The sequence below is a fragment of the Nicotiana tomentosiformis genome, chromosome 3, assembly GCF_000390325.3.
Source record: "Nicotiana tomentosiformis chromosome 3, ASM39032v3, whole genome shotgun sequence".
In the NCBI taxonomy this organism is placed as follows: Eukaryota; Viridiplantae; Streptophyta; class Magnoliopsida; order Solanales; family Solanaceae; genus Nicotiana; species Nicotiana tomentosiformis.
Window position 1 is genome coordinate 58,782,423 of NC_090814.1, and position 23,190 is coordinate 58,805,612.

At 35.1% G+C, this 23,190-nt stretch overlaps 2 protein-coding genes across 2 annotated transcripts; one reads left to right on the forward strand and one right to left on the reverse strand.

Moving 5' to 3' along the window:
- Positions 1–4,939: 4,939 nt before the first annotated feature.
- LOC104102168 (large ribosomal subunit protein uL10) lies at positions 4,940–7,366 on the reverse strand. The gene is made up of 5 exons (XM_009609810.4): positions 6,864–7,366; positions 6,453–6,521; positions 5,770–5,868; positions 5,292–5,684; positions 4,940–5,213 (listed from the first exon to the last, which is right to left on the reverse strand). The coding sequence occupies exons 1-5, from the start codon at positions 7,119–7,121 to the stop codon at positions 5,070–5,072; spliced, it is 963 nt and encodes a 320-aa protein (XP_009608105.1). The 5' UTR covers positions 7,122–7,366; the 3' UTR covers positions 4,940–5,069.
- Positions 7,367–15,829: 8,463 nt separating this feature from the next.
- Positions 15,830–22,534, forward strand: LOC104102167 (syntaxin-31). The gene is made up of 6 exons (XM_009609809.4): positions 15,830–16,206; positions 17,232–17,482; positions 17,578–17,720; positions 18,338–18,376; positions 19,657–19,854; positions 22,082–22,534. The coding sequence occupies exons 1-6, from the start codon at positions 15,966–15,968 to the stop codon at positions 22,239–22,241; spliced, it is 1,032 nt and encodes a 343-aa protein (XP_009608104.1). The 5' UTR covers positions 15,830–15,965; the 3' UTR covers positions 22,242–22,534.
- Positions 22,535–23,190: the final 656 nt, after the last annotated feature.

The following is a 23,190-nucleotide window of genomic DNA, read 5'->3' on the forward strand; positions in this document are numbered from 1 at the left end:
TTGCTCGACATCATCATCAAGTTTCTCCCCATGCTCAATAACTTCACCAGGTTGCTCTCTCTTCTCGGCAACCTCGTCGGTCCTACTTTCTGCACTTGTGGGATTGTTAGAAGTAGAAGGAATAGTAACAAGGTTAGGAATTATACCATTCTTGGCCTTCTCTGGCATATCATCAGCAGTTCCAACTTTACTTTCTCGGAAGACTACATCTCTGCTTCTGATGACCTTCTTCTTTACAGGATCCCACAATCTGTATCCGAACTCTTCATCTCCATATCCGATGAATATGCAGGGAATAGATTTATCATCCAGCTTTGTTCTCTACTCCTTTAGTACATGTGCAAAAGCTCTGCGACCGAACACCTTCAGATGTGAGTAGGACATCTCCTTGTTGGTCCAAACTCTCTCTGGGATGTCAAACGCCAACGGAACTGATGGACTCCTATTGATTAGGTAACATGCTGTCTGAACTGCTTCACCCCAGAATGACTTAGGCAGTTTAGCCATTATGAGCATGCTTCTCACCTTCTCCACAATGGTGTGGTTCATCCTTTCGGCTACGTCATTGTGTTGTGGGGTTCTAGAAACTGTCTTTTTATGTCTGATCCCATGGCTCGAACAGTACTCTTTAAATTCCCTTGAAGTTTACTCACCTACATTGTCACTTCGGAGACGCTTTAGCTTTTGGGTAGTCTCCCTTTCCACCATAGCATGAAACTTCTGGAAAACTTAAAATACTTGGTCTTTGGTTTTTAAAATTTAAACCCATAATTTTTGTGAAGCATCAGCAATAAAAGTAACAAAATATTTGTTACCGCCCATCGATTCAATTTCTATTGGACCACAAACATCAGAATATACCAAATCAAGTATATTCAGTTTTCTTTCAGACGATGTCTAAAATGAGACTCTATGCTTCTTACCAAATAAACAGTAGTCACAAGGTTTTACCGTTGTACCTTTGGCATAAGAAATGAGTGATTTCCTGGAATGAATCATCAATCCTTCTCGCTCATATGACCCATCATTTTGTGCCACAAATCTGCAGAAATCTCATCTTGTGCCGCGTTCGATTTACCTTGGCATATTTCTGTATTTATCCTGTACAACGTGCCACGAGCAACTCCCTTTGCAATCACCAATGATCCCTTGGTGAGTCTCCACTTTTGATTTGCAAAATAGTTCTCATATCCATCTCGGTCAAATTCCTGAGATCAAGTTCATCCGCAAATCAGGTACATGTCGCACGTCCTTTAGAACCAATGTGCATCCGACATTTGTCTTGATACAAATGTCACTGATCCCCGCAAACTTTGAGTAACTTGTGTTACCCATTCTCACAGTACCGAAATCATCTGCTACATATCTACAAAAAAGATCTCTTATCGGTGTGGCATGGTAAGATGTTGATGTATCAACCACCCATTCCGACTCTGGACCTGACAAGTGCATGCATTCCTCATCCTCATTTATAAAGAGGACAACATTATCATTATTTTGCACCATGGCGGTTGTGTTGTCATCATTCTTCTGGCCATTGCTTTCACCTTTGCCCTTCCTTGGATTTGGGCATTTGGGCAATCTCTTTTGAAGTGACCTGGTTGATCACAATTGTAGCAATTTTTGGCTCTTGATTTGGATCGGTTCTTAGACTTCCCACGAGCTCCGGATCTACCATAGTTGCATGAACTCCTTTGATAACTCCTGTGTCTACCTTCTGTGATGAGAGCTTGTCCTTGATTTTCAGGCTTTTTTCTTATCTTCTCATTGAGTAGAAGAGTTGATGTAACATCTTTCAACTCAATGGTAGTCTTACCGTGCAGGATGGTTGTTGCCAAATTATCGTACGAAGATGGCAACGAGTTCAATAGCAAAATGGCTTTATCTTCTTCCTCGATTTTCACTCCGAGGTTGGAGAGCTCTGTGATTAGTCCGTTAAACAGATTTAAATATGACAAAAAAATGTACCTTACTCTGGTACAATTTATTTGTTAGTATTTTGGACATGTATAGACTTTCCAACCTTATCCAAATGCCACGTGCAGTGCCTGTATCAATGACGTTATTTACCACATCATCTCATAAGTGCAACCTGATTGCACTAGCAGCCCTTTCATCCAAGTCAGCCCAATCCTTAGCTTTCATGGTATCAGGCTTTTTGGCATCAGCATCAAGTACCTTGTGTAATCCTTATTGAATGAGCAGATCCCTCATCCTTCTTTGTCATGTTGAGAAACTGTTATCTCCGTTGAATTTTGCTACCTCGTCCTTTACTACAGATATTTTTTTTTCACCAAGTATAGTACTACTAACAGTGAATAGTACTTCTGTGAACGAGCAGAACTTGTGCTCTGCTACCAGTTGTTGGGAATAAACCCCTACAAAAATAATATTCACAGTAATAAAAATAGAATAATAACGTAGTACCGAGATACGGTAATTAACAAGAATAAAAGAGTGACAATGACACCAAGATTGTTACGTGAAAAACCCTTTTGAATAAGGAAAAAATCACGGCTCCGAGACGAGCAACTGATATCACTATAGCAAGGAATTTTATACGTTGTAGATCCGAGTAAAATACTCCAAAGACCACTACAACACTCAAAAGAAATAACCCTCTTTTGATATTCTCACCTCACTACAATATCGCTCACTCTCTATTTTTCTCACAGACTATTTTCTTATACCTTGTCTGTGAAACCTCACTCTTTCTTTCTCTCTTTGTTGGTGTGTAGAAATGAGAGTCGAAGCTCTCCTTTTATAGCCGAAGTCTCACTCTCTAAAGGCTACTATATTTGACAATTTACACACACTTTTCTTTCTTTTTCTTCAATGTTGACAATTCAACAAAGTTGGCTACCAAACCAAAGAAATTCTCAACCAAATATTTTTCTTAGGCACATGCCTATTACTTTGGATTTTGAATGAGATAAACCCGTCAAAGGAGGAGGGCACTTTGCTCATAGACCGCATCCATTTAGCAACTAGCAATTGTGGTGCATGTGCCAATTACGTAATTATGTTTTGTAAAAGTCTAATCTGGTATGTATTTGGCATTATTTTAGGAAACGCAAAACAGAAATTGAAATAGAAAATCTAAAGGTGTATGACAGAATGTGTGTCCTATACCTGGATTACAACGACAAATGACAATCAAATTATCTAAGTAATAAATGTATTAAGTTGTACTAATCGACTCGTCAAAGGATAATTATAAGAACAATACTAATAATTAATCTTCCAAATTAATAGAATGATAGCTGAGCTGAGAATATAATTAAATAAATAAAAATATGTCCTCTCTAACTGCCACACATTATCAAAAAGAATTTTTACATGCATGAAACAGAATCGAGCATGCATGTAAGGGGCGTGTTAAGAATATAATTAAATAAATAAAAATATATTCTCTCTAATATGTTAAGCTTTTAGATGAGATTGTCATATACTTCAATAAGCTATTTAAAAGGAAAAGAAAAAAGGCAACTCAGTTCAAAATATTACATGTAAGTTTTGTCGAGAGGCATGCATATCCTTGAAATAGCAAGATTTTGGGGGATAGTATGAGAGAGGCAACGCAATGGGCAATGGGCAATGGTGTGTCCAAAGGAGCAATCAGAAATTGAGATTGAAACAAAATCCATGCTACTGTACCTTCAGTTTCTAGGAAATACAACATATTATCAAGTCCATAGTCCGTACAGGGAAGGTTATAGCTTACCAATCAAATGTGCTCTGAAATACCAAGTCGTTCATCTATACAATCAAGATCAAGTTCAAGATTATAAGTGTGTGGCTACTAATAATCCATTCATAATATTTAACTGAATCTCAAATCCTTATTCATGATGGATAATACGAATTCAAAACCAAGTTTTCAGGCTAACTCCATCAAATTTAAGATCAAACTCAAAGTCCTTGAATCAAAATTTAACTAGGAGAATCGAAAGAGTCTCATCTGCGGAAGCTAAAATTCATCAATTAATTGAAAAGGGCACTCTCACAAGCTGTTGCAAATAAGTAGATCAATAATAGATAAGAAAAATCATCATAACAATAATAAGAAAAGCAGTCAAGGAACTTATTTAGTGGAACGTCCCCAAATTTCATGGAGTATACTAACGCATCTAGCAAAAAAATGGAAGTGTAAAAGTCTAAGGAATTAATGTCAATTTTACTGCGAGTAATTTTCATAGTTAGTCATTCAATTTTGTGTTCATTACGCAAAAATTATTTTTTCTCTTTTAATACGTAAAATTCATTCAACTTTGTGTTCATTACTAAAAATAAAAATTATATTGAATTAATGGGTATAGCTTGGTTGATAAATCAAGCTTTGATTTTATCATTTTTATTAAAAATATTTCATTAAGCATGATTGAGAACGTGAACTTCAGATTTGTCCACGGTAATGTTACCGATAAATTAATAATGCTACTTATATATCTTTAAAACTAATGTTAAGAAAAAATTAAATGTATGAATATATTATAAAATAATATTAAGTTATTTTAATTATAAGTAAATACTTGGGTAAAAGTATATTATATAGCATATAATATAGAAGGTGTTGCATAAATGGGATGATATATAATGTAAAGAGCATAATAGACTTTTCAGGTAAAAAGTTTGTAAAATCTGATTAAAGTAACTATTGTGATAACTAGAGCACAGTCAAATGTTTTTTGTGTAACAAAAGAAAGAAAAATGACTTTTAGTTAATGAACACAAACTTGGGTAATAAAAATAGTTAAATGACCACCCATAAAAACTACTCTAAAATGGGACAGAGTGATTGCATAATCAATTGTCTTGCAGGAATTTGGTTTCGTTTCTAGAAACAGTATAAAAAATTTAGCAACATAGTATTCAAAAGCAACAAAAAATAAGTTAGATGTGCTACTAATATAAGAATCAACGAACCCATCAAGCAGCATACGGTCCAAAACTTAATTATAACAAACACTTAATAACTGAATCTAACATATTGTTCAAATACTTAAAACATAAAGGAGATAAGATCTTTTCAGGCATCAAACAAGTAAACAACATCACAAACAACAGACTTAATCAAACAAGCTGAAACCCATGTCATCATCAGACACTTCCGCAGGCTCCTCCTTCTCCTCCTCCTTGGCAGCAGCAGGAGCAGCACCAGACCCAGCAGCTGCAACAGGAGCAGCAACAACAGCGGCAAACTTGCTAGGATCCTGCAGCGGCAAACATAGTTGAGACAAAATAACTGCTAATACCTATATATATATTTTATATAATCATTAATAACATACCTCCAGGTATTCCTTCACTTTGTCAGCCAGAGGGAAAGAATAGTCTGTCTCAACAGCAATGGCCAAGACATTCTTGTAGGCATTGGTGAACATGTGTGGTGCAGCAGCCAAAGTTGGGTAAGAAATGGCCAATGACAAGGAGGTAACCATAGAAACTCCCATAGCAAACTTTTCAATGAGATCATCCTCAGTCAGGTCAAGAACCTCAGGACTGAAGACAGATCCATTGTCATAAACAGAGAGAACAACAAGACCATATGAGAAGGGCCTGATTCCAAGTTTGGCAAGCAGAGCAGCTTCAGAGGAACCCACTTTGTCACCCTTCTTGATGAGCTCCACAGGGGTGATAATTTCAACAGTACCCTTGTTAATCTTGGTGGGAATGTTGAGCACCTGTACAAGGATATGGTCATGTAAGGAAGAATAGCATACAGAGAACAAATGAGAAACAAGAAACTGTAGGGTAATAGATAAACACCTGAAAGAAAGATGTCTGAGAGGGATCCAGACCAGTGTTGCCAGGAGGAACAACAACATCAACTGGTGCCACCAAACCAACACGAGCAGGTGCTCCAACCTATAAAATATAACAAGGATCAAACTTAATAACATACAAAAATATACCACGATTAAGGATGGATGACAACCTAGTAGAAATTAAAGTTAGAATCAGTCAAGAGACAATAGTCCTCAATACTTCAAAAAAGACTAACAATTTGACAAAGAAAACAGTCTCGAGTACCTTAAGTAAAAAATGTCTACTATGGTTCATCATCAATCTAGACGTTGTATAACTAGAATTAATTGACAAAAGTCAATACATAAAATATTAAGGGGACAGCATATAATACGGTAGAAATACATTGTTCCTTGACAAAGATCAAGAAATTAAAAATGAAAAGATGACCACCGTATATAAACTCTGATTGTTACTGATAAGAAGCTGACACCAAACATGGATTACAAGTAATACTTGAAATGCATCACGTGTCATATTTCTTGAACTTTAAAATGATTGTCAATATAACATAAAGATACAAGGACTTGAAGCAAATTTTATCATTTTAAATGTCAATGAAGTCAGATAAACCTGAATTACATGAAAAGCACAGGTATATAATTACTAGGATAAAGAGAGAATAGGCAAATTATTTCATTTACCTTGTACTTTGCAACTTCCTCGCTCACTTCCTTCAAGTCACCCTTCGTGAAGATCAATCCCACATTACCCTGTTACAAAATTGACAATAAGATTCAGTTCAGTTAATATCAGTTATTTGAGTACCATACTATACTCTGGAAAATAAAGTCATGACTAATATATCCATTGAACATATGAGAGGAATAGTTTCATGATCTTCATATGATCGATTATTTGACGCATTTCACCTAATTGGAATATTAAAAATATAGTATCTTAATATATTAACATGTTTAACTCAAACTACAATAAAAACATAAAATAGCAGGGATGCACTATTCCTTTTTACACAACAAAACAAATAAGATATCATTAATTTAGACTGTTCAAAAGATGAAAATACAAAAATAGACATGGTAAAACAGACTTACAACAAGGAGTGGAATGAGATTGAGGATGGTGTTGTTGCCGGTTTTTTCAGCGTGGACTCGAATAGTCCTCTTCATCATAGTGTTCTTTCCCATGAGAACAATGGAGTCACCTCTCAAACCCTTCCTAATGTTCTGAAGCTGTTTGGATCCAACGTTATCAGCCGCAGCCACGAGCACCTGAGTGTACTCATCCAAAAGTTGGCACATCTTTGAGTCATAAGCGATCTTCTTCTCGGCCTTAGTTGCTTTGGGTGCCATTGATAAAGTTTCAGATGTGATGCAACAAACTAACTGTATGTGAATGTACAGAAGAACTAACAAAACCCTAAAAAGTGAAAGGAAGAGATTTGGGGGTGTTACAACAAAATGAGGGCCAAGACTGGTTTCAGAGTTCAGCCAAGGCGGACAGCAACGGCGCCGTCACTTTAACCTCTTCTATTCAGATTTTGGGTTTGCTGGAAAATGACAAGGAAAAACCCTAGTGCTGGTTTGCTATGCGGATTGATGGTTGACGCTGATCGAGAATTTATATAGTGGTCGAGGATTCGATGACCTAAATTGGACGGTTGAGATTGTTTGGATTAGAGGGGCGGTGATTTTCTTTGAAATGGGCTGGATATCTAGCTTGGGCTAATAAATATGGGGCCATCCTTCCACGATTTCCTTTTGGACATTTTTTCCTTCCTATATATTTGAAATGTATTTACTAAATTATCCAATTTTATATATTATTCGCCCTAAATAAGTTTTTCTTATATTTTATATCTAATCAATTATTAGTGCTTTAAAATTGGGGATTCTTTGCTTGGAAAATGACGTAATTGAAGGGAACGAAGTTCAAATTATCATCCCATCTAAGTAAGACTCCTTCTAGTTGTGACTTGTGTGTTACCTATTTTGCCATAATTAGCACAACTCTTTTCACTCTTTGCCATAATTACCTATTTTAAGAAAATAATAATGTATGGCACAACATCATACAAATTAAAATAAATTTTATACAAAGTTAATACAAAATTTGATATATCTACACGAATATACATACTAAAAATAAATTCCATATAACTAATTATACATTATACAACTTATCTACAACTTTCATGCATGATTCTTGCCCAATTAAATATAGCTGCAATATCATACAATTTTTATATAAATTTTATACAATATGTCTTTTGTATATCCCTTCAGGGGCAGAGGTAAGGTTGCGTACATCTTACCCTCTCCAGACCCCACTTGTGAAAAATTACCGGACTTCTTGTTGTTGTTGTTGTTGTTGTTGTTGTTGTTGTTGTTGTTGTTGTTGTTGTATATATTTTGTACATAATTTGTATATATTTTATATGTGGTGTGTTCTTCTACTTCTTCGAATTTCAATATGAAAATCCAGCCAAAGCTAATCTAATTTTCACCAAATACCGTCAAAATCGAGATATAAACTCCAAAGAATATTCTCAATCGTTGGCAATAACACCGAATCCAAAAAAAATTGAAATTCTGAATTTGAATTCAAAGTTACAAAATTTTTTAATGGTTGTCAACGGTGGAGAGTCAAATACCTTAAAATTTATTGATTGACAATTTCGATTCGAGCAATCCAACCAAATAATTAATATACATATACTGATAGCCCACCATCGGAACCAACAAGAAAAGGAGAAGCGCAAAAAAGCTCCAAACTCCGGCCACGGCAAAATTCAAATCGATAAAAAATTAATCCTTTTCTTCGTCATTGTTAGAGAAAATTATAGGCTTTAAAAAAATTTGTAGAATTGGTGTAGTAAGAGGGTTGATTTCAACGAGAGGAAGAGGAAAATCCTTTTGAAATATTGGGTTTGTTTGGATAAGTAAGGAATTGTAGGAATTTTTCGGGATTTACTAAATTAAAAGGCTACAATCAAGAGATACTTATTTAAAACTAATTTGTATATAATTAGTAAATTGTATATGACCATGTAATTAAGTTAAAACTTAATTAAGGAGGGTAACTAAGTTTCATATATAGTATAGGTAGGTAAAAATTCCTTTCTTTTTTCTTTCAAACATTTACTAGGGATTCAATTCCAATAATAAATGAAAAAATTAAAACTCAAATAAATAAGGATTCTTTTTCTCCAAGAATGACATGCAAAGATCTTCTTCCATATTTTTAAGCGTGATCGGCAACATTAGATGTAAGACGGGAAGAAAATTTCATGAATGAGGTAGTAAACAAAGTGATGAATATAAATAAAATAAAATAAAATAAAATAACAAGATTTCAAAAATATAAGCAAAGATTGACCTTTTTCAATGGGTATGGTTGAAATTTATTGAAAACATATAGATGAGTCAATATACAAAGTTTAAGGAAGATTTGAGGTGATTTGGACTGATTGGTATCAAAATTCGTAGTTAAAATCGAGTTTAAAAATTTATTTTGCGACACATTTATCAAACATGCATCTCATACGTGTGTATACATGGATATATATGTGATACAAATTTAATACAATTATGATACATACGTAATATACAAATGATACATAGTGTGATACACACATCATCTTTTCTATATTCATCTTATACTTCGAATATTCAACTTAACCACCTCAAAACTGTTCCAAATCGTTCCAAGACCGAGATTTAAACTCTTTAATATGTATTCAATCTATTTCAACAACACTCACTCAAAAGAAAATAAAAAATTAATATTTTTTGCTACAAATAATTAAGTGACTAGTATTAGTAATATTTTATGGATTGACTAATTTTTGTACTAACGTAATTTTGGGCTGACATAACCGGTAATTTCTCATAATAAATTACATCATGCGTCCCACATTTCCCCAAATTTCACCAGGTTCTACTGCGCAAAGTTTTTTACCCTCTTTTAAAAATTGATTATATCCAATTCCAACTTTTATCCATCTAATTTAAAAAATCAGATTCCCATTAAATTAGGGAGTAGAAAGACATGTTGTTGCACATGCAACAATACACTTGTTAGTTCAAGTTGCCTTCAATTTCTTGCTCAACCTCATGTAAACGGATAGTCATTCAGGCCTTATATGAGCTTAATATTTCAACATGTTAAATAAAGAGAGTAAACAATAACTTCAACAATACAAAGTAATAACAAGAGAGTCGCTATAGTTACCACCCTAATAGCGATATCTATAACTTTATATCAAAATTCAAGATATATTTATTGCCCGACAACAAAAAAAGTTGCATACATAAATGATATGAAAAGCAATTGTCTCAAATTCATTTGCCAAAAAAAAAAATGACAGAGATAACTAGCCAACAAAGATACACGAAAGAATCTAATGATAGAAGCATGACCAATCAATTTGATCGAGTGTACAGAGCGTATACGGGTAAAATCGGGCTCATGACACTCACGTTCTCCGACAAAATAAACCAAGCTCGAGGCATGATGACAGGGGATCGAAATCGGGGCAAGAGTATCATCGAGTTATGGTTCGGAATCGGTCCTAACTTTGAACGACTTCGAAAATCATGGTCGGGCAATCAAGCACGACCGACGGAGGGCTGTTATATCTTGGACCGGCCGGATATACCTCTCGTGCTAAGGCCCGAATAGAGCTCTTACCACCGGATCCATCAAGACCACACCCTCCGGATTCGGTTCGAGCTCCAAGACCTCGGAAAAGCATTATCAAACGGTTGCACACGACAAACGAAGGCTCGTGATATCTGTGCCCGACCGGATATCACGGTACGGATCTCGGTCCGTATCGGCAATATATCAGTTTATGAATTGTAAATATTAATGAAAATCACGTAAATAATATTGAGAAAATATATTTGGGTTATAAAATAAATCATAAATTTATGAAAATGGTAAATATTAAATTGTTGATCCTATTTAGCTAACTTGGTGAAAGCAGAAATCATGTCTTATAGAATTATCCAATGTTTATGGATTGTAAATATTAATGAAAATGTGTAAAAACAAATCAAACTAAAAATATATTGGCACTTAAACCGACCACACCTTAAGAAAATAATAAACTAAATGCACGTATATTTTTGAAATTTTATTTGGAGTTATAATATAAAATTAAAGTTATATTATAGCTAGACATTTGAAGTTAGAATATATTGTGATTATCATACTTGATATTGAATTGGATCCATATGCAACGATGATAATAAAATAAAGTTAGTTCAATATGGATTTCTAATTAAAATATTATTACTTATTAAGTGTGCATATCTTATTAAGTTATACCACATATAAACGTCTTTATTTACAACTAACTTTTGAATAATCAAAAGGCACAAAGAAATTAGTAGCTTTTGATCTATTGACCACATGAATATAATAGAAAAGAATATAAACTTTTAATTAAAAGAAAGGGCTGAAACGGGAAAAGGAAAAAAGGGAGGGGGTTGTTAATGACGAATATAAACTCCAATAACAATTAGTTGTTTTGAAAAAAAGATTTTAAAATGTGAGAACTTAATTGGGGAAAAAAAATCAAATTAAGTAAAAACCAAAACCAAACTAACAAAGAAAAACCAAAACCAAACTCATTACCATTAAGTTTGTTTTGAAACAACACACACGAAATATAGTTTGGAATAGTCTTGTTATTTTACATGTTCAAATAAGGAAATAATTTATATAATGTTAGATTTTAATTGATTTAGAAACCCTAAATATTAGGATTTTCTATATGGCTCAAACAAGGTAAGATTTAATAAGTAAATTTTTTAGTTGAATTCAAAGTCTTAAATATTAGAAAAATAACTAAATGACTATTTTGTCTAATAAGAACTCTATTTTAAAAGGGTAAAAAAAGCGAACGATATTTCACTAATGGCATTCGTGCTTTTAATAAAGTAATAGATAATATAAATATAAATTTTATATTTTAAGATTAGTAATTTTGAGATTATATATTCTACAAGTATGGTATTATTTTTATACCACACTTAAAGTGAAATAACAGTCACTATATAAAAATAAAAGGGAAACTTACACAAATGTTCTAAATAAGTCTCAACTTACCAACCTCTAACCATTAGTCATAGACTTATCAAAATTAGCCAAACACATATAAAAATTGAAAAATCAAATAAATAAGGTTATTTCTCTCAAAGAACCACATGCAAAAATCACCTTTCATATTTTTAAGCGTGATTAGCAACATTAGGTGCAAGACGGAAAGGAAATCTCATGGATGAGGTAGCAAATAAGGTGATGGAATACAAAAACAAAATACAATATTCCAAAAATCTAAGCAAAAAAAGAACGTTTCCAATGGGTATAATTGAAATTCATTGAAAACATATAGATAAGCCAATATACAAAATTTGAGTAAGATTAGAGGTGATTTGGACTGATTTTGCATCAAAATTCATAATTAAATCGAGTTCACATATGTGATACACAAATGATACACATTGTGATACACATATCATTTTTTTTCATGTTCAGTTTTTACTTCGAATTTCCAATTCAAACCAACTCAAAACTTCACCAAATCATCCCAAAACTGAGATTCAAACTCCTTAAGATGTACCCAATTTATTCTAATAACACCCACTCAAAAGAAAGCAAAAATTAGACATTTTTTTGCTACAAATAGCTAATTGGCTAATATTAGTAATATTTTATGAATTGGTCAATTTTTATAATGAGCTACTTATAAATTGACATAATTGGTAGTTTACCAAGATAAAAATGATAAAGTCAATTAACTAAACATCGGGAAAATGCGGAGATAGTCAATTTAAGGACCCCATTCAAGGCATAGAGCTGCTATATTTTTGCAAGTTAGCCCTTTTAAATCACCTTCAAATTTACGGGTTTGAAGTTTAGACAATTGCCATATTTTTGCAAGTTAGCCGTCTTAAATCACCTTCAACTACAGCTAAATTTATGAAATATTTGATATTTTCGAATGAATTTTGGCATGTCCAAAACTTCCGAAATTTTCGAATGAAATTTGGCCAGACAGTCCAAAACTTTAGACATTTTTCGAATTATGTTTGGCTTGTGTATACGGTCAAAATCGGGTTCGCCCTTCGTGTAACTAGTCGAGATTGGAACATGATGGACCGAGGGTCGTCACCGTAATATCGAGATGAGATCTGAAGCCAGGTTATCGAGCTCAAGATTCAGGGACCGATCATGTCACGACCCGAAATTTCTCACCGACGGGACCATGATGGCGCCTAACATTTCACATGCCAGGCAAGCCAACGTTAGAAAATCATTAAACCAATTCCTTATTTCCATTCAGTAAATAACAATAATTAACTAAAATAAAATATAATAAGTACGGAATATCATAAAACTGTATTAATTACTACCACCCGGATCTGGAATCACAATTCACGAGCATTCTAGAATTTACTACAAGTAATAGAAAGAAATACAACTGTCTGAATGAAAGAAAACAATAGGACATAAAAAGATAGACGGGGACTTCAAGGTCTGTGAACGCCGACAAATCTACCTTGAGTCTCCGGACATCGGACCAATAGAAAATCTTGATCAACCTGAGTCGGTATCAAAATCTGCACAGAAAGTGCATAGTGCAGCATCAGTACAACCGACCCCATGTACTGGTAAGTGTCGAGTCTAACTTCGACGAAGTAGTGACGAGGCTAAGGCAAGGCACCTACAATCAACCTGTACAATTTAACAGTGTATACGCAAATAACAGGAGTGAAGAACTAAACAGGAAATGTCGGGAAGGGAGACATACTGAGGGGAATAAAAGATAAAGAACTACAACAGAATGATCACCGGAACAGTCAATATACCATGAATCAACAGGAATAGTGAATACAGTAAAGAAAAATGCACGGCATCACCCTTCGTGCTTTTACTCTCAATCTCACCATAAAATTAATAGAAACGGCACGACATCACCCTTCGTGCTTTTACTCTCATATCATGGTACGACATCACCCTTCGTGCATAACTCACAATATAGCATAACATCACCCTTCGTGCATTAACACTCACAATATGGCACGACATCACCCTTCGTGCATTAATACTCACAATATGGCATGGCATCACCCTTCGTACATTAACACTCTCCCTTACCATAATGCAATGCATAAATAACAACAGGGAGATAGAATAACAAGTATAAACCTTACTTCAACATTTGGTTCCATAATATCAATCTCAACTTGAAATAAAAACTCAATTATCACAAGAAAAATTTGTAAACATGATAAGAATGATAATTTGAACAACACTAGTATAACACGTAGCAATTTGGCAAATGATTGAGACAATATCAGAAAACAGAGAAACATGAAAAAACAGGTAAATTGGCGGCGCATAGGTACTCGTCACCTCACATATACGCCGCTCACATGAATTTCACTTAGCAAGTAATCTAAGGTTCCTAGTTCCCTCAAGTCAGGGTTAGACACAACATTTACCTCGCTTCGAATGCCACTTAATTCTCAATCACAACTTTTTCTTTGGAATTCACCTCCAAACCACTCGTATCTATTCAAAAATGACTCAATAATATCAAATATTGCTAAAGGAATCAATTATATTGCATAAATTAAATTTCCTAAATTTTCCTCCAAAAAGTAGAAAAATCGATCCCGGATCCGCTTGGTCAAAATCCGAGATTCGGACCAAAATCCTTTTACCCATTCACCCCCAAGCCCGAATATGTAATTAATTTTGGAATCCGACCTCAAATTGAGGTCTAAATCCCCAAATTCCCAAAATCCCTATTTTCTACCCTAACCCCTAATTCTACCATGAAAACTCTAGATTTTAGGTTGAAAATTTAAGAAATGTAATAGGTAATTGAAAGAAGATGGTTTAGAATCACTTACCAACAATTTGGGGAAGGAATGACTCTTGAAAAATCGCCCCTTACCATTTGGGTTTTGAGAAAAATGAGTTTTTTTGGGGCAAAAATCTCGTTTTGGGTTCTGTTAAGTGCTGGGCGACAGTGTTCATCGCGTTCGCGAGAGCACTGTCGCGTTCGCAGAGCACTGTCGCATTCGCGAAGGGTACTGGCTGCCAAGCCTTCGCATTCGCGAGACCCAGCTCGCGTTCGCGATGATCACTCCCCTCTGGCCTTCGCGTTCGCGAGGAATGGCTCGCGTTCGCGCTGAAGGAACGACCCCCCCTCCCCCCAGGTTCCCACATGCTTTGCGTTCGCGTTGAGCCGGTCGCGTTCGCGAAGGGTAAATCCTCCATCACTTTGCATTCACGAAGAAGAAGTCTCAGCCTCATCAGATTACTCTTCGCGTTCGCGAGAGGACCTTCGCGAACGCGAAGAAGGATATGACAGACACCAGAATCTGCAGAAACTAGATTTTTCCCAAGTTCAAAACATCTTGTGGCCTATCCGAAACTCACCCGAGCCCTCGGGGCTCCAAACCAAACATGCATACAAGTCCAAAAATATCATACGAACTTGCTCGCACGATTAAATTGCCAAAATAACACCTAGAACTCTAAATTTAGTGCCAAATAAAATAAAATTCTCAAAAACACTTTAAAACTTCTAATTTCTCAACTGGACGTCTGAATCACGTCAAATCAACTCCATTTCTCACCAAATTTCACAGATATGTCTTAAATATCATAATGAACCTGTACCAGGCTCCGAAACCAAAATACGGACCCGATACTAACAATGCCAAATATCAATCAATTCTTAAAAATAAATAATTTTCAAACTTTTAATTTTCATCAAAAATTCATAACTCAAGCTAGGGACCTCCAAATTTGATTCCGGGCATACGCCCAGGTCCCATAATTCGATAAGGACCTGCCGGGATTGTCAAAGGTAGGGACCTCCAAATTCGATTCCGGGCATACGCCCAGATCCCATAATTCGATAAGTACCTGCCGGGATTGTCAAAGCACGGATCCGGTCCCGCTTACGCTCTTCCTACCTTCGGTTTTTTTTTACATGCGTGTTAAAGTTAAAAGCAGACAAGGGTAAACTCTCCATTAAAATTAGATCAAGCAAATCCTAACATTACAAGTTCCGACCCCACGCCATTGGCATCTCACCGGCAAGGTTCCTTCCCCGCCATATCATGACCAACATTTGCAATTAGATAGCATCGTTGTGCCCTTATCATATGTCAATGGCGTCTTCTGGAGCTTGGACGTACCGAGATCGAACTTCCGAGTTCGAATCTTTGTCCAAAACACTGAAGAAGATTGCAGGAAGCACCGCTCCTGATCAATCACAACCGAATTTTTCCTCTTCTACCTCAAAATCACCAGCTACTCCGGATCGATCCGAATTTAACAAGAAGGCTTCGAAAATTGGGTTAAGCATTCACCAAACCTCTCAGAAAATTGATAGGCTCGCTAAATGTATGTTTCCTTTTCTTCCGCATCTTGATCTCCGTTCTTTTTAAATTTTTTTGTGTTACCTGGTTTTTATCAAATTATCTGTAGCTTGATTTGAAGCTGTGACTAAACTCTTTCATGTTAGCCATTGAAACTGATACATGAGCATTATAGGCTTCTATCTTGTAAATTTTGGGATTTAGTGAAATGTATGATTTAGTAGTTAGCACTTTTAGTGTAGTCCTATGCATTCTATGAGTTGGTTTAGCCTTAGTCTTTCATAGTTTAATACCTTTAGAAAATATACAGTACTTTTACTTTTTATTCATATTTGCATCATACTGGATGAGAAGAGTTTAAATGCAGTCAATGATGATTCATATAGCCAATTAGCCCTCATTGCGCAGAAATCATACCTTGTTGACTTGTTGTTGCTTAGTTCACCTATTATAATTTAACGTTCTGCCCTGGGGTGCAGTCGGGATACTACAATATGTCTTCAATCACATGGAATCGAAGGCAGAGCTGATGAAAATTCTTCAGATGTTCCTCAAAATGCTCCTTTAGTTAGGATTTTTAGATTCCTGAAATAAAGGAAATTAATTTGTTCAGCTTAATAGCGAATAATTTGATTTGGTTTAAAATATTTGTTACTTTATGAAGTGGCTGTAGACATACACTGATAACTTTGGTTTCATTAAGTCGTTAGTAAGTGTAGGACTGTAACCCAGTAGTATTTTGATTTATATATAAGAGACTAGTTTCCATATTGCTGAATTATTTTAGTAGAACATAGAAAAAAGCCTTGACGTTCACTTTAAGATAGAGAAATTTGTGTTCTCGATGCTTAGTGCTTTTGCATCAGTTTGTTCCTTTTTTTATTCAACTCAAACACTTTAAGTTTCAAGGTTCACTTGGGTGAGGAGTTTGGTGCTTTCATATAAAGCAAGTGAATCATCATTTTCTTTTGGTATGTTTGCTTTGTAGCATTTGCTTAAAGTTCCAATTGCCTAACTGACTTCAGATTTTATGTTTGAATCAAAATACAGTGGCAAAACGATCATCCATTTTTGACGATCCAAGCAAAGAAATCCAAGAATTAACAGCTTTGATAAAGAATGATATCACGACACTTAACGTAGAAGTTTCTGATTTACAAACCCTCCAAGACATGGAGGTAGCTGATGGAACTCATTCAAAAGATAGAGTTGTTCATTGTACTGCTGTTTGTGATGATTTGAAGACCAGACTAATGGCTGCTACAAAATATTTCCAGGACGCACTAACTACAAGGACAAAGGTTGATGCCAAGTGGGCTGTTACCATTTTTCATTTTAGCACCCTGAAGTAGACGACTCATTGCCTAACTCAAGAGTTTTATTTTTTTCACTGCAGAATATGAAAGCACATGAGGATCGGAAACAAATATTTTCTACAAATCTCGCAAGAGAAAACCCTTTGAGGCAACCTCAAAAGACTGTAGCAGAGCCACCCCCTTGGTCAACTCCTCCAACAGGAGGTGGTCCACATTCATCAGTGTAAGCGTACTTTTCTCTTCCTGGCTTAGGAGCGGAAGTGACTTTGATCACAATGATAAGTTTTAAGATGTGTAGATCCCATTAGTTACGTAAGTAAACTGTTGTTACAACTGAATGGCTGGTTGCAAAATGCTTATAATTTTGACAGATTTAATCAGTACATTTACTTATCAAAAAAGATTTAATCAGTAGGTTGCTAGTTGTTTGACATAGGGTGTAGAAGTTAGAATTTGAAATTAGATCTGCATGTTATAACATATGTAAATTTGACTTGATGATGTAGATATATTTTTGCTGTAGGATAGAAGTGAGTTTCAAATTATTGAACAAGTTATGGGTCTCTTGTCATTGGGGATTCTGATCTTAATGCTAGTTAACTCTTGATATATGTGCATTTGGTTTTCCAAATTTTTCTATAAACTGACTTGTTTATATACATATACACACACATATATGTACATATATGTGTGTGTATTTTTATTTTTTTATTTTTTTTATTTTTAAAGTTTATCTCTAGGACATGCATTTTGATCTTGTTTGGTAGATAATGAATCTCTGTGCCAGCCAGTGCCAGCTCTTTGTAATTTTCTTTTCTCCTTTTGTTCCTTGCAAATCAGGTTACCTGCAAATGGGGTTCAGGCCAGCAATCAATTAAGGTAAGTTCCAAAGACCGCTCTATGTCCTATTTTACAATCTTATATATTTGCTTCTCCCTATGTCCCCATTCATGTGACAAAATTCTCTTTTAGGACCACGCATTTCTACTTCTACAAAATAACGAATTGAATGTGAAAACTGCAAATTCATTGCAGAAGCAAGTCTAAACCGTAACTTAATCTTTTCTGAATCGTACTAAATTATCAATTATGATATGCTTCAATCATTACGCATGTCATGGACCCGTCAATTGTATTTATTAAGCTTCATTTCATGCCAAACTGGGTTACATAAAGTGGGGAGAAAATATTCCTGTAGTGCTTGGTTTGACTTTGCATCGAGCATGTAGAAAATCCAATTTGCAAGCAATTTTTATAGCAGAAATAATGTGCTTGTTTTTTTGCTTTACAAATGGCATATGAAAGCTTGGTTACATTATTTAATCCCTTTCTTTTTTGTTAAATAATAAGATGAATCAGATGGATTCTTGTCGACTTATTCATTAAAGACAAGTGAGGAGTATGTGAATGCAAAAGTTCCAAGTGTAGTTTCTTTGATTCAAAGACATTGAATCACATACCTGTAGAAGATAAATAAAAAAAAAGGATATTGAATCACATCTGATGATGATAATATGGGTTGTTATTTTCAAGAAGTGTTGATTTTTTCTCCAATTTTTTGGAAATTGTTTCAACAAATACCATTTAGAAAAATACTTCAGTTTTCGGAAAAAACCCTGAATGACATCTGGAATAGGTTCAGTTTTTTCAAAAGCTAAAAAACTTTTCTCTAATGGCGTTTGGTTGATAAAATATAAAAACTGAAAAAACGAATTTTGGGGAAATTTCACTTGCTTTGAAGCAAACCCCACCTAGGATTTCCCCGATAAACATGACCGGGAAGAAAAAAAAAAGCACTCATGCAATACCAGATTAATCTCTTTGGGTTTCTTCTTACCCGGGGGGGGGGGGAGCTCCTTAAATCTTCTCGTTTCCCCTAATCATCTCCCTACTGGTTATTGTCTTGTATGCTGCTTGTCATAATTAGTTCCTTCTCTCTCCTACTTCGTCCAATTTTAGAAGAAATAACCCAATAATTGGAGGTTAGTGCCAGGGAATTTTTCTTTCTTGCCTGTTATCATCTCCTTCTTCTCGATTAGGAGTGAGGAAACCGAGTCTGATTGATTTTTTCAGGTGATTAAACAATAATATTGCCTTCTTTGATTATGCTGAAATTTCTTGTATACTCAAATATTCTGGTCTTTACCTTGCATATTCAGGCGGAGGTTGGCTTCAGATAGTCCTCCATCTCACCAAATGGAAATGTCCATGTTACAAGAAGTGGTTCCAAGACAAGAAAGTTACTTGCAAAGTAGGGCAACTGCTCTTCAAAATGTTGAATCCACTATTTCAGAACTGAGTGGGATCTTCACCCATCTAGCTACAATGGTTGCACAGCAAGGGGAGCTTGCTATCAGGTAGAAAAATCCTTGAGTGTTTTTTTTTTTAAAAATATTTCATGTAAAATTTGTCTTTGCTTTCTCCTACCCTAAATGTATGACATTTGCCGGTCGTTCTGTGCTCTCTAATAGTTGGGTAATATGTTAAACAAATATATTTATCCGTGATTAGAGCCCTAGAAGGAAAAGGGCGTTAGAAGCAGAATTTCTTTCTATGTCAAAGTGGGGCTGAATTCATGTTTCCTGTGTGGATATTAGAAGTATATAAGTTGGCCCAATCACCTTTGGTTATTGTACATCATTTTTAAAGACGGCATTCTTATCTGAATTGCAAAATTTGTGGCTGCTGTTGTTACGGAATCAAAGATTCTTGAATTGTAGAAAATCAGTGGAAATCAGATCTCTCTTAATGAGAGAAACAGAGCAACTAGAAAACTAATCTTGAAGTGATAAAAGTCACTGGTCCTTAGTAATGGTGTACATGGTGCAGAGACTAAAAACACCCAATTAAATATGTTGCTATAGTTAGATATAAATCTAATGATCTCTAAACTTTACATTTGTGTAAATTGAGTACTGCTGTTGGAAGAAGAAATATGACAAGTCTATCTGTCTATTAATCTGAATGAAGTAGTTGGGAGCAACAACGATGCAATTAAATCTGACTGGGCCCAGCAAATCAGACTGTTAAATAGGTGACCTGCCACCTGACGTAGCTTGGCTGCTAGTTGGACTGTTAAATCTTGTAGGTCTTTAACTATCCTAGTATTGAATAAGAGTTTCATGAGGACTAAAGAAGAAGTTTAATTAGGTTGTTAAATACTTTTTGGTGATTTGGATATTGGATCCTAGATTGCTTGAGAATAAATTACAAAATCCTTATTATGCCTCTGGCTAGTCCTTTCACCAGTTTGATCATAAGTATGAGCAACACACTCAATGTGATGCAAATTTTTGGTTTGCTTTCAAATGCTCAGACATTTTCTGTTACCTCATTTTCCTGTTGTCCAGTGTTTGAGCCCCTCCCAGTTTGGTTGGGGGGTTGTTGGGGGGGGGGAGGGGGGATTTTCATCATGAAGTTAGCAAGAAAAATAAACGTTATGCTGACATTTACTTTCAATGTAATATCAGCATATAATTGGAGAAAAGCTACCCAAATGTTAGTTCAGTGATTGAATTCTCAAATTGCATATGACGTAGAATGTTAACTGTGATTGGCATTGAATTCTGTATGAAGTTCTTCCCGCCTCATTTTGTTTGACCTATTTGTTTAAAAAACGACAGTATTCTTCTATAACTGGGATCTTTCTTATTATCTTTCTTTTGGTCAATTTTTATCTTAGTTTGAAAGAGTGGTTTGGTGATGTTTAGTATGTAGCTTCTAGAACAATAACAAAAATTAAAATATATCTGTACCAGATGCTAGATCAAAAATTAAACGAGTAAAAAATGGTGTTGAGAAGTATAAACTATGGGCCATATAAACTGATTGAAAGACTAGAGAGGAAATACTTATCTTTCGTATATACTCCCTCCCTATGTTGCTCGGACTCTCCGAAAATGTCGCCGGGTGTGTGTCGGATCCTTCATGTGTAGTGTATATTTGGAGGATCCGATGGGTGAGACAACATTTTGGAGAGTCCGCGCAACATAGCTCCCTCCTTCCCATTTATATTCATAAAATTTGACTTAATGTGGAGTTTAACATGTTATTTTGACTTTTATATTCTATAAGAGCGGATAAAGTTATTGAAGTAATGGTTGAAAAGTTAGTTTGATAGAGAAAATATCACATCAAGGTTTAAAATCTAAATAGTTAAATGAATTTGAATTTTGAAAGTTGTAAATTGACATTTTTAGCAGAATTGTGTCAAAAACTTCAAGATTTTCCAATAATTGAAAGAGTGTCATATGAATTACAACAACAACAACAACAACAACCCAGTAAAATCCCACTAATGGGGTCTTGGGAGGGTAGTGTGTACGCAGACCTTACTCCTACCCCGAATGAGTAGAGAGGCTGTCATATGAATTGCTATCGATAAATTTTTCCTTCAGGCAAAATGGACATATTTTGGGGAAGGTTAAAAGGCAGAATTTGATCGGGGAAGCGGAAAGCAACTTATTTATACATTTTCAGTAGGAACTTGAAGTTGAAATCCGCTTAGCAATATGTTATTTTGTTCTCCTTGTTCTTACCTTACTACTTTGGTTTATCACTAAATTGCCCGATTGATGTCTGCAGGATTGATGATAACATGGACGAGTCGTTGACAAATGTTGAAGGTGCACAAGGTGCTTTGTTGAAGTACTTGAACCGAATATCATCAAACAGGTCGCTCATGGTTAAAATTTTTCTTGTTTTGATACTTTTTCTCTGTGTATTTATATTTTTTCTGGCTTGATGTCGGTTAGGAGAGGTAGATACACAGTAATTGTTACATCTGGTGGTATTCCTCCACTTGATTATCTTATCGGCATAGTAGTATCAAAAGCCGATTTCTCTCAGTAGCTTTGCCTCGAGAGGTGTAATACTTAGCTGTTTTTTTGTACATAAGGTACTGTAATAGCAAATTTCTTGCAGATACTCACAACCGAATTATATTGATACCCTTTTAGTGATGTCGATTGCTACCCAGCAAAAGAATGAAGTTCTGTATCAACGATTGAAGAATGAAGAATAACTGAATATTTGGAATTGCCAGTTTTCTTTAATTCCCCCCCCCCCCCCCCCCCCCCCTCCCGTTTTTTTTTTCTCTCTGTTGAAACTCTTTTCCATTTGAATGAGGTAGGGGATGCTCATTGATTTTGAAGCTTGATTATTAATCTAAAATTCCCATTTGTAGCACTAAGTTGTCTCAGATGACTACTTTCTGTTGCATGTTTTCTCGCATTAGAGTTTCAACTTTCAACTACCTGGTTCATATGTCACCACCACCATGTTTGATTTCGTATTTCTAGCTCTGCATAATAAGTCAGCAAAAAACAAGCTAGTGCTGTGGGAAACTCAATGCTCTAGAAAGATCTTTTCTTGGGACCTTTACTTGCAGAGTTGTAGGCTAATGACATATTCTTTTATTAGCATAAGGCAACTTTACCTCTCCTTTTCTGATCTTGTGATGTGAGCGCTAAAGTTTCTAAAGATAGGAGAGATGTTTCAGACATCATGTTGCAATGAAGCAATACTAGATTGGAAATAGATTTCATCTCATCAATCCTCTGCTGTTTTTCTGATGTGTCTTGGTTTTATGGTCTCCTTTTATTCATTCTACTGCTTTGGTAAAGGCTGTTCAACTTTTAAAGAGATTCATTGACATAAACCTGGAAATAATTTTATTGAGATCATGCATAATG

Bases quoted from the DNA above. Each gene is read 5' to 3' on its own strand.
- LOC104102168 (XM_009609810.4), bottom strand. From the start codon at position 7,121: ATGGCACCCAAAGCAACTAAGGCCGAGAAGAAGATCGCTTATGACTCA. The intron at 5,685-5,769 runs GTGTTTATCTAT...ATCCTTGTACAG, and splicing joins CTCAGACATCTTTCTTTCAG to GTGCTCAACATTCCCACCAA. The intron at 5,214-5,291 runs GTATGTTATTAA...TTGCCGCTGCAG, and splicing joins AAGTGAAGGAATACCTGGAG to GATCCTAGCAAGTTTGCCGC.
- LOC104102167 (XM_009609809.4), top strand. From the start codon at position 15,966: ATGTCAATGGCGTCTTCTGGAGCTTGGACGTACCGAGATCGAACTTCC. The intron at 17,483-17,577 runs GTTGATGCCAAG...TTTTCACTGCAG, and splicing joins CACTAACTACAAGGACAAAG to AATATGAAAGCACATGAGGA. The intron at 17,721-18,337 runs GTAAGCGTACTT...CTTGCAAATCAG, and splicing joins GGTGGTCCACATTCATCAGT to GTTACCTGCAAATGGGGTTC.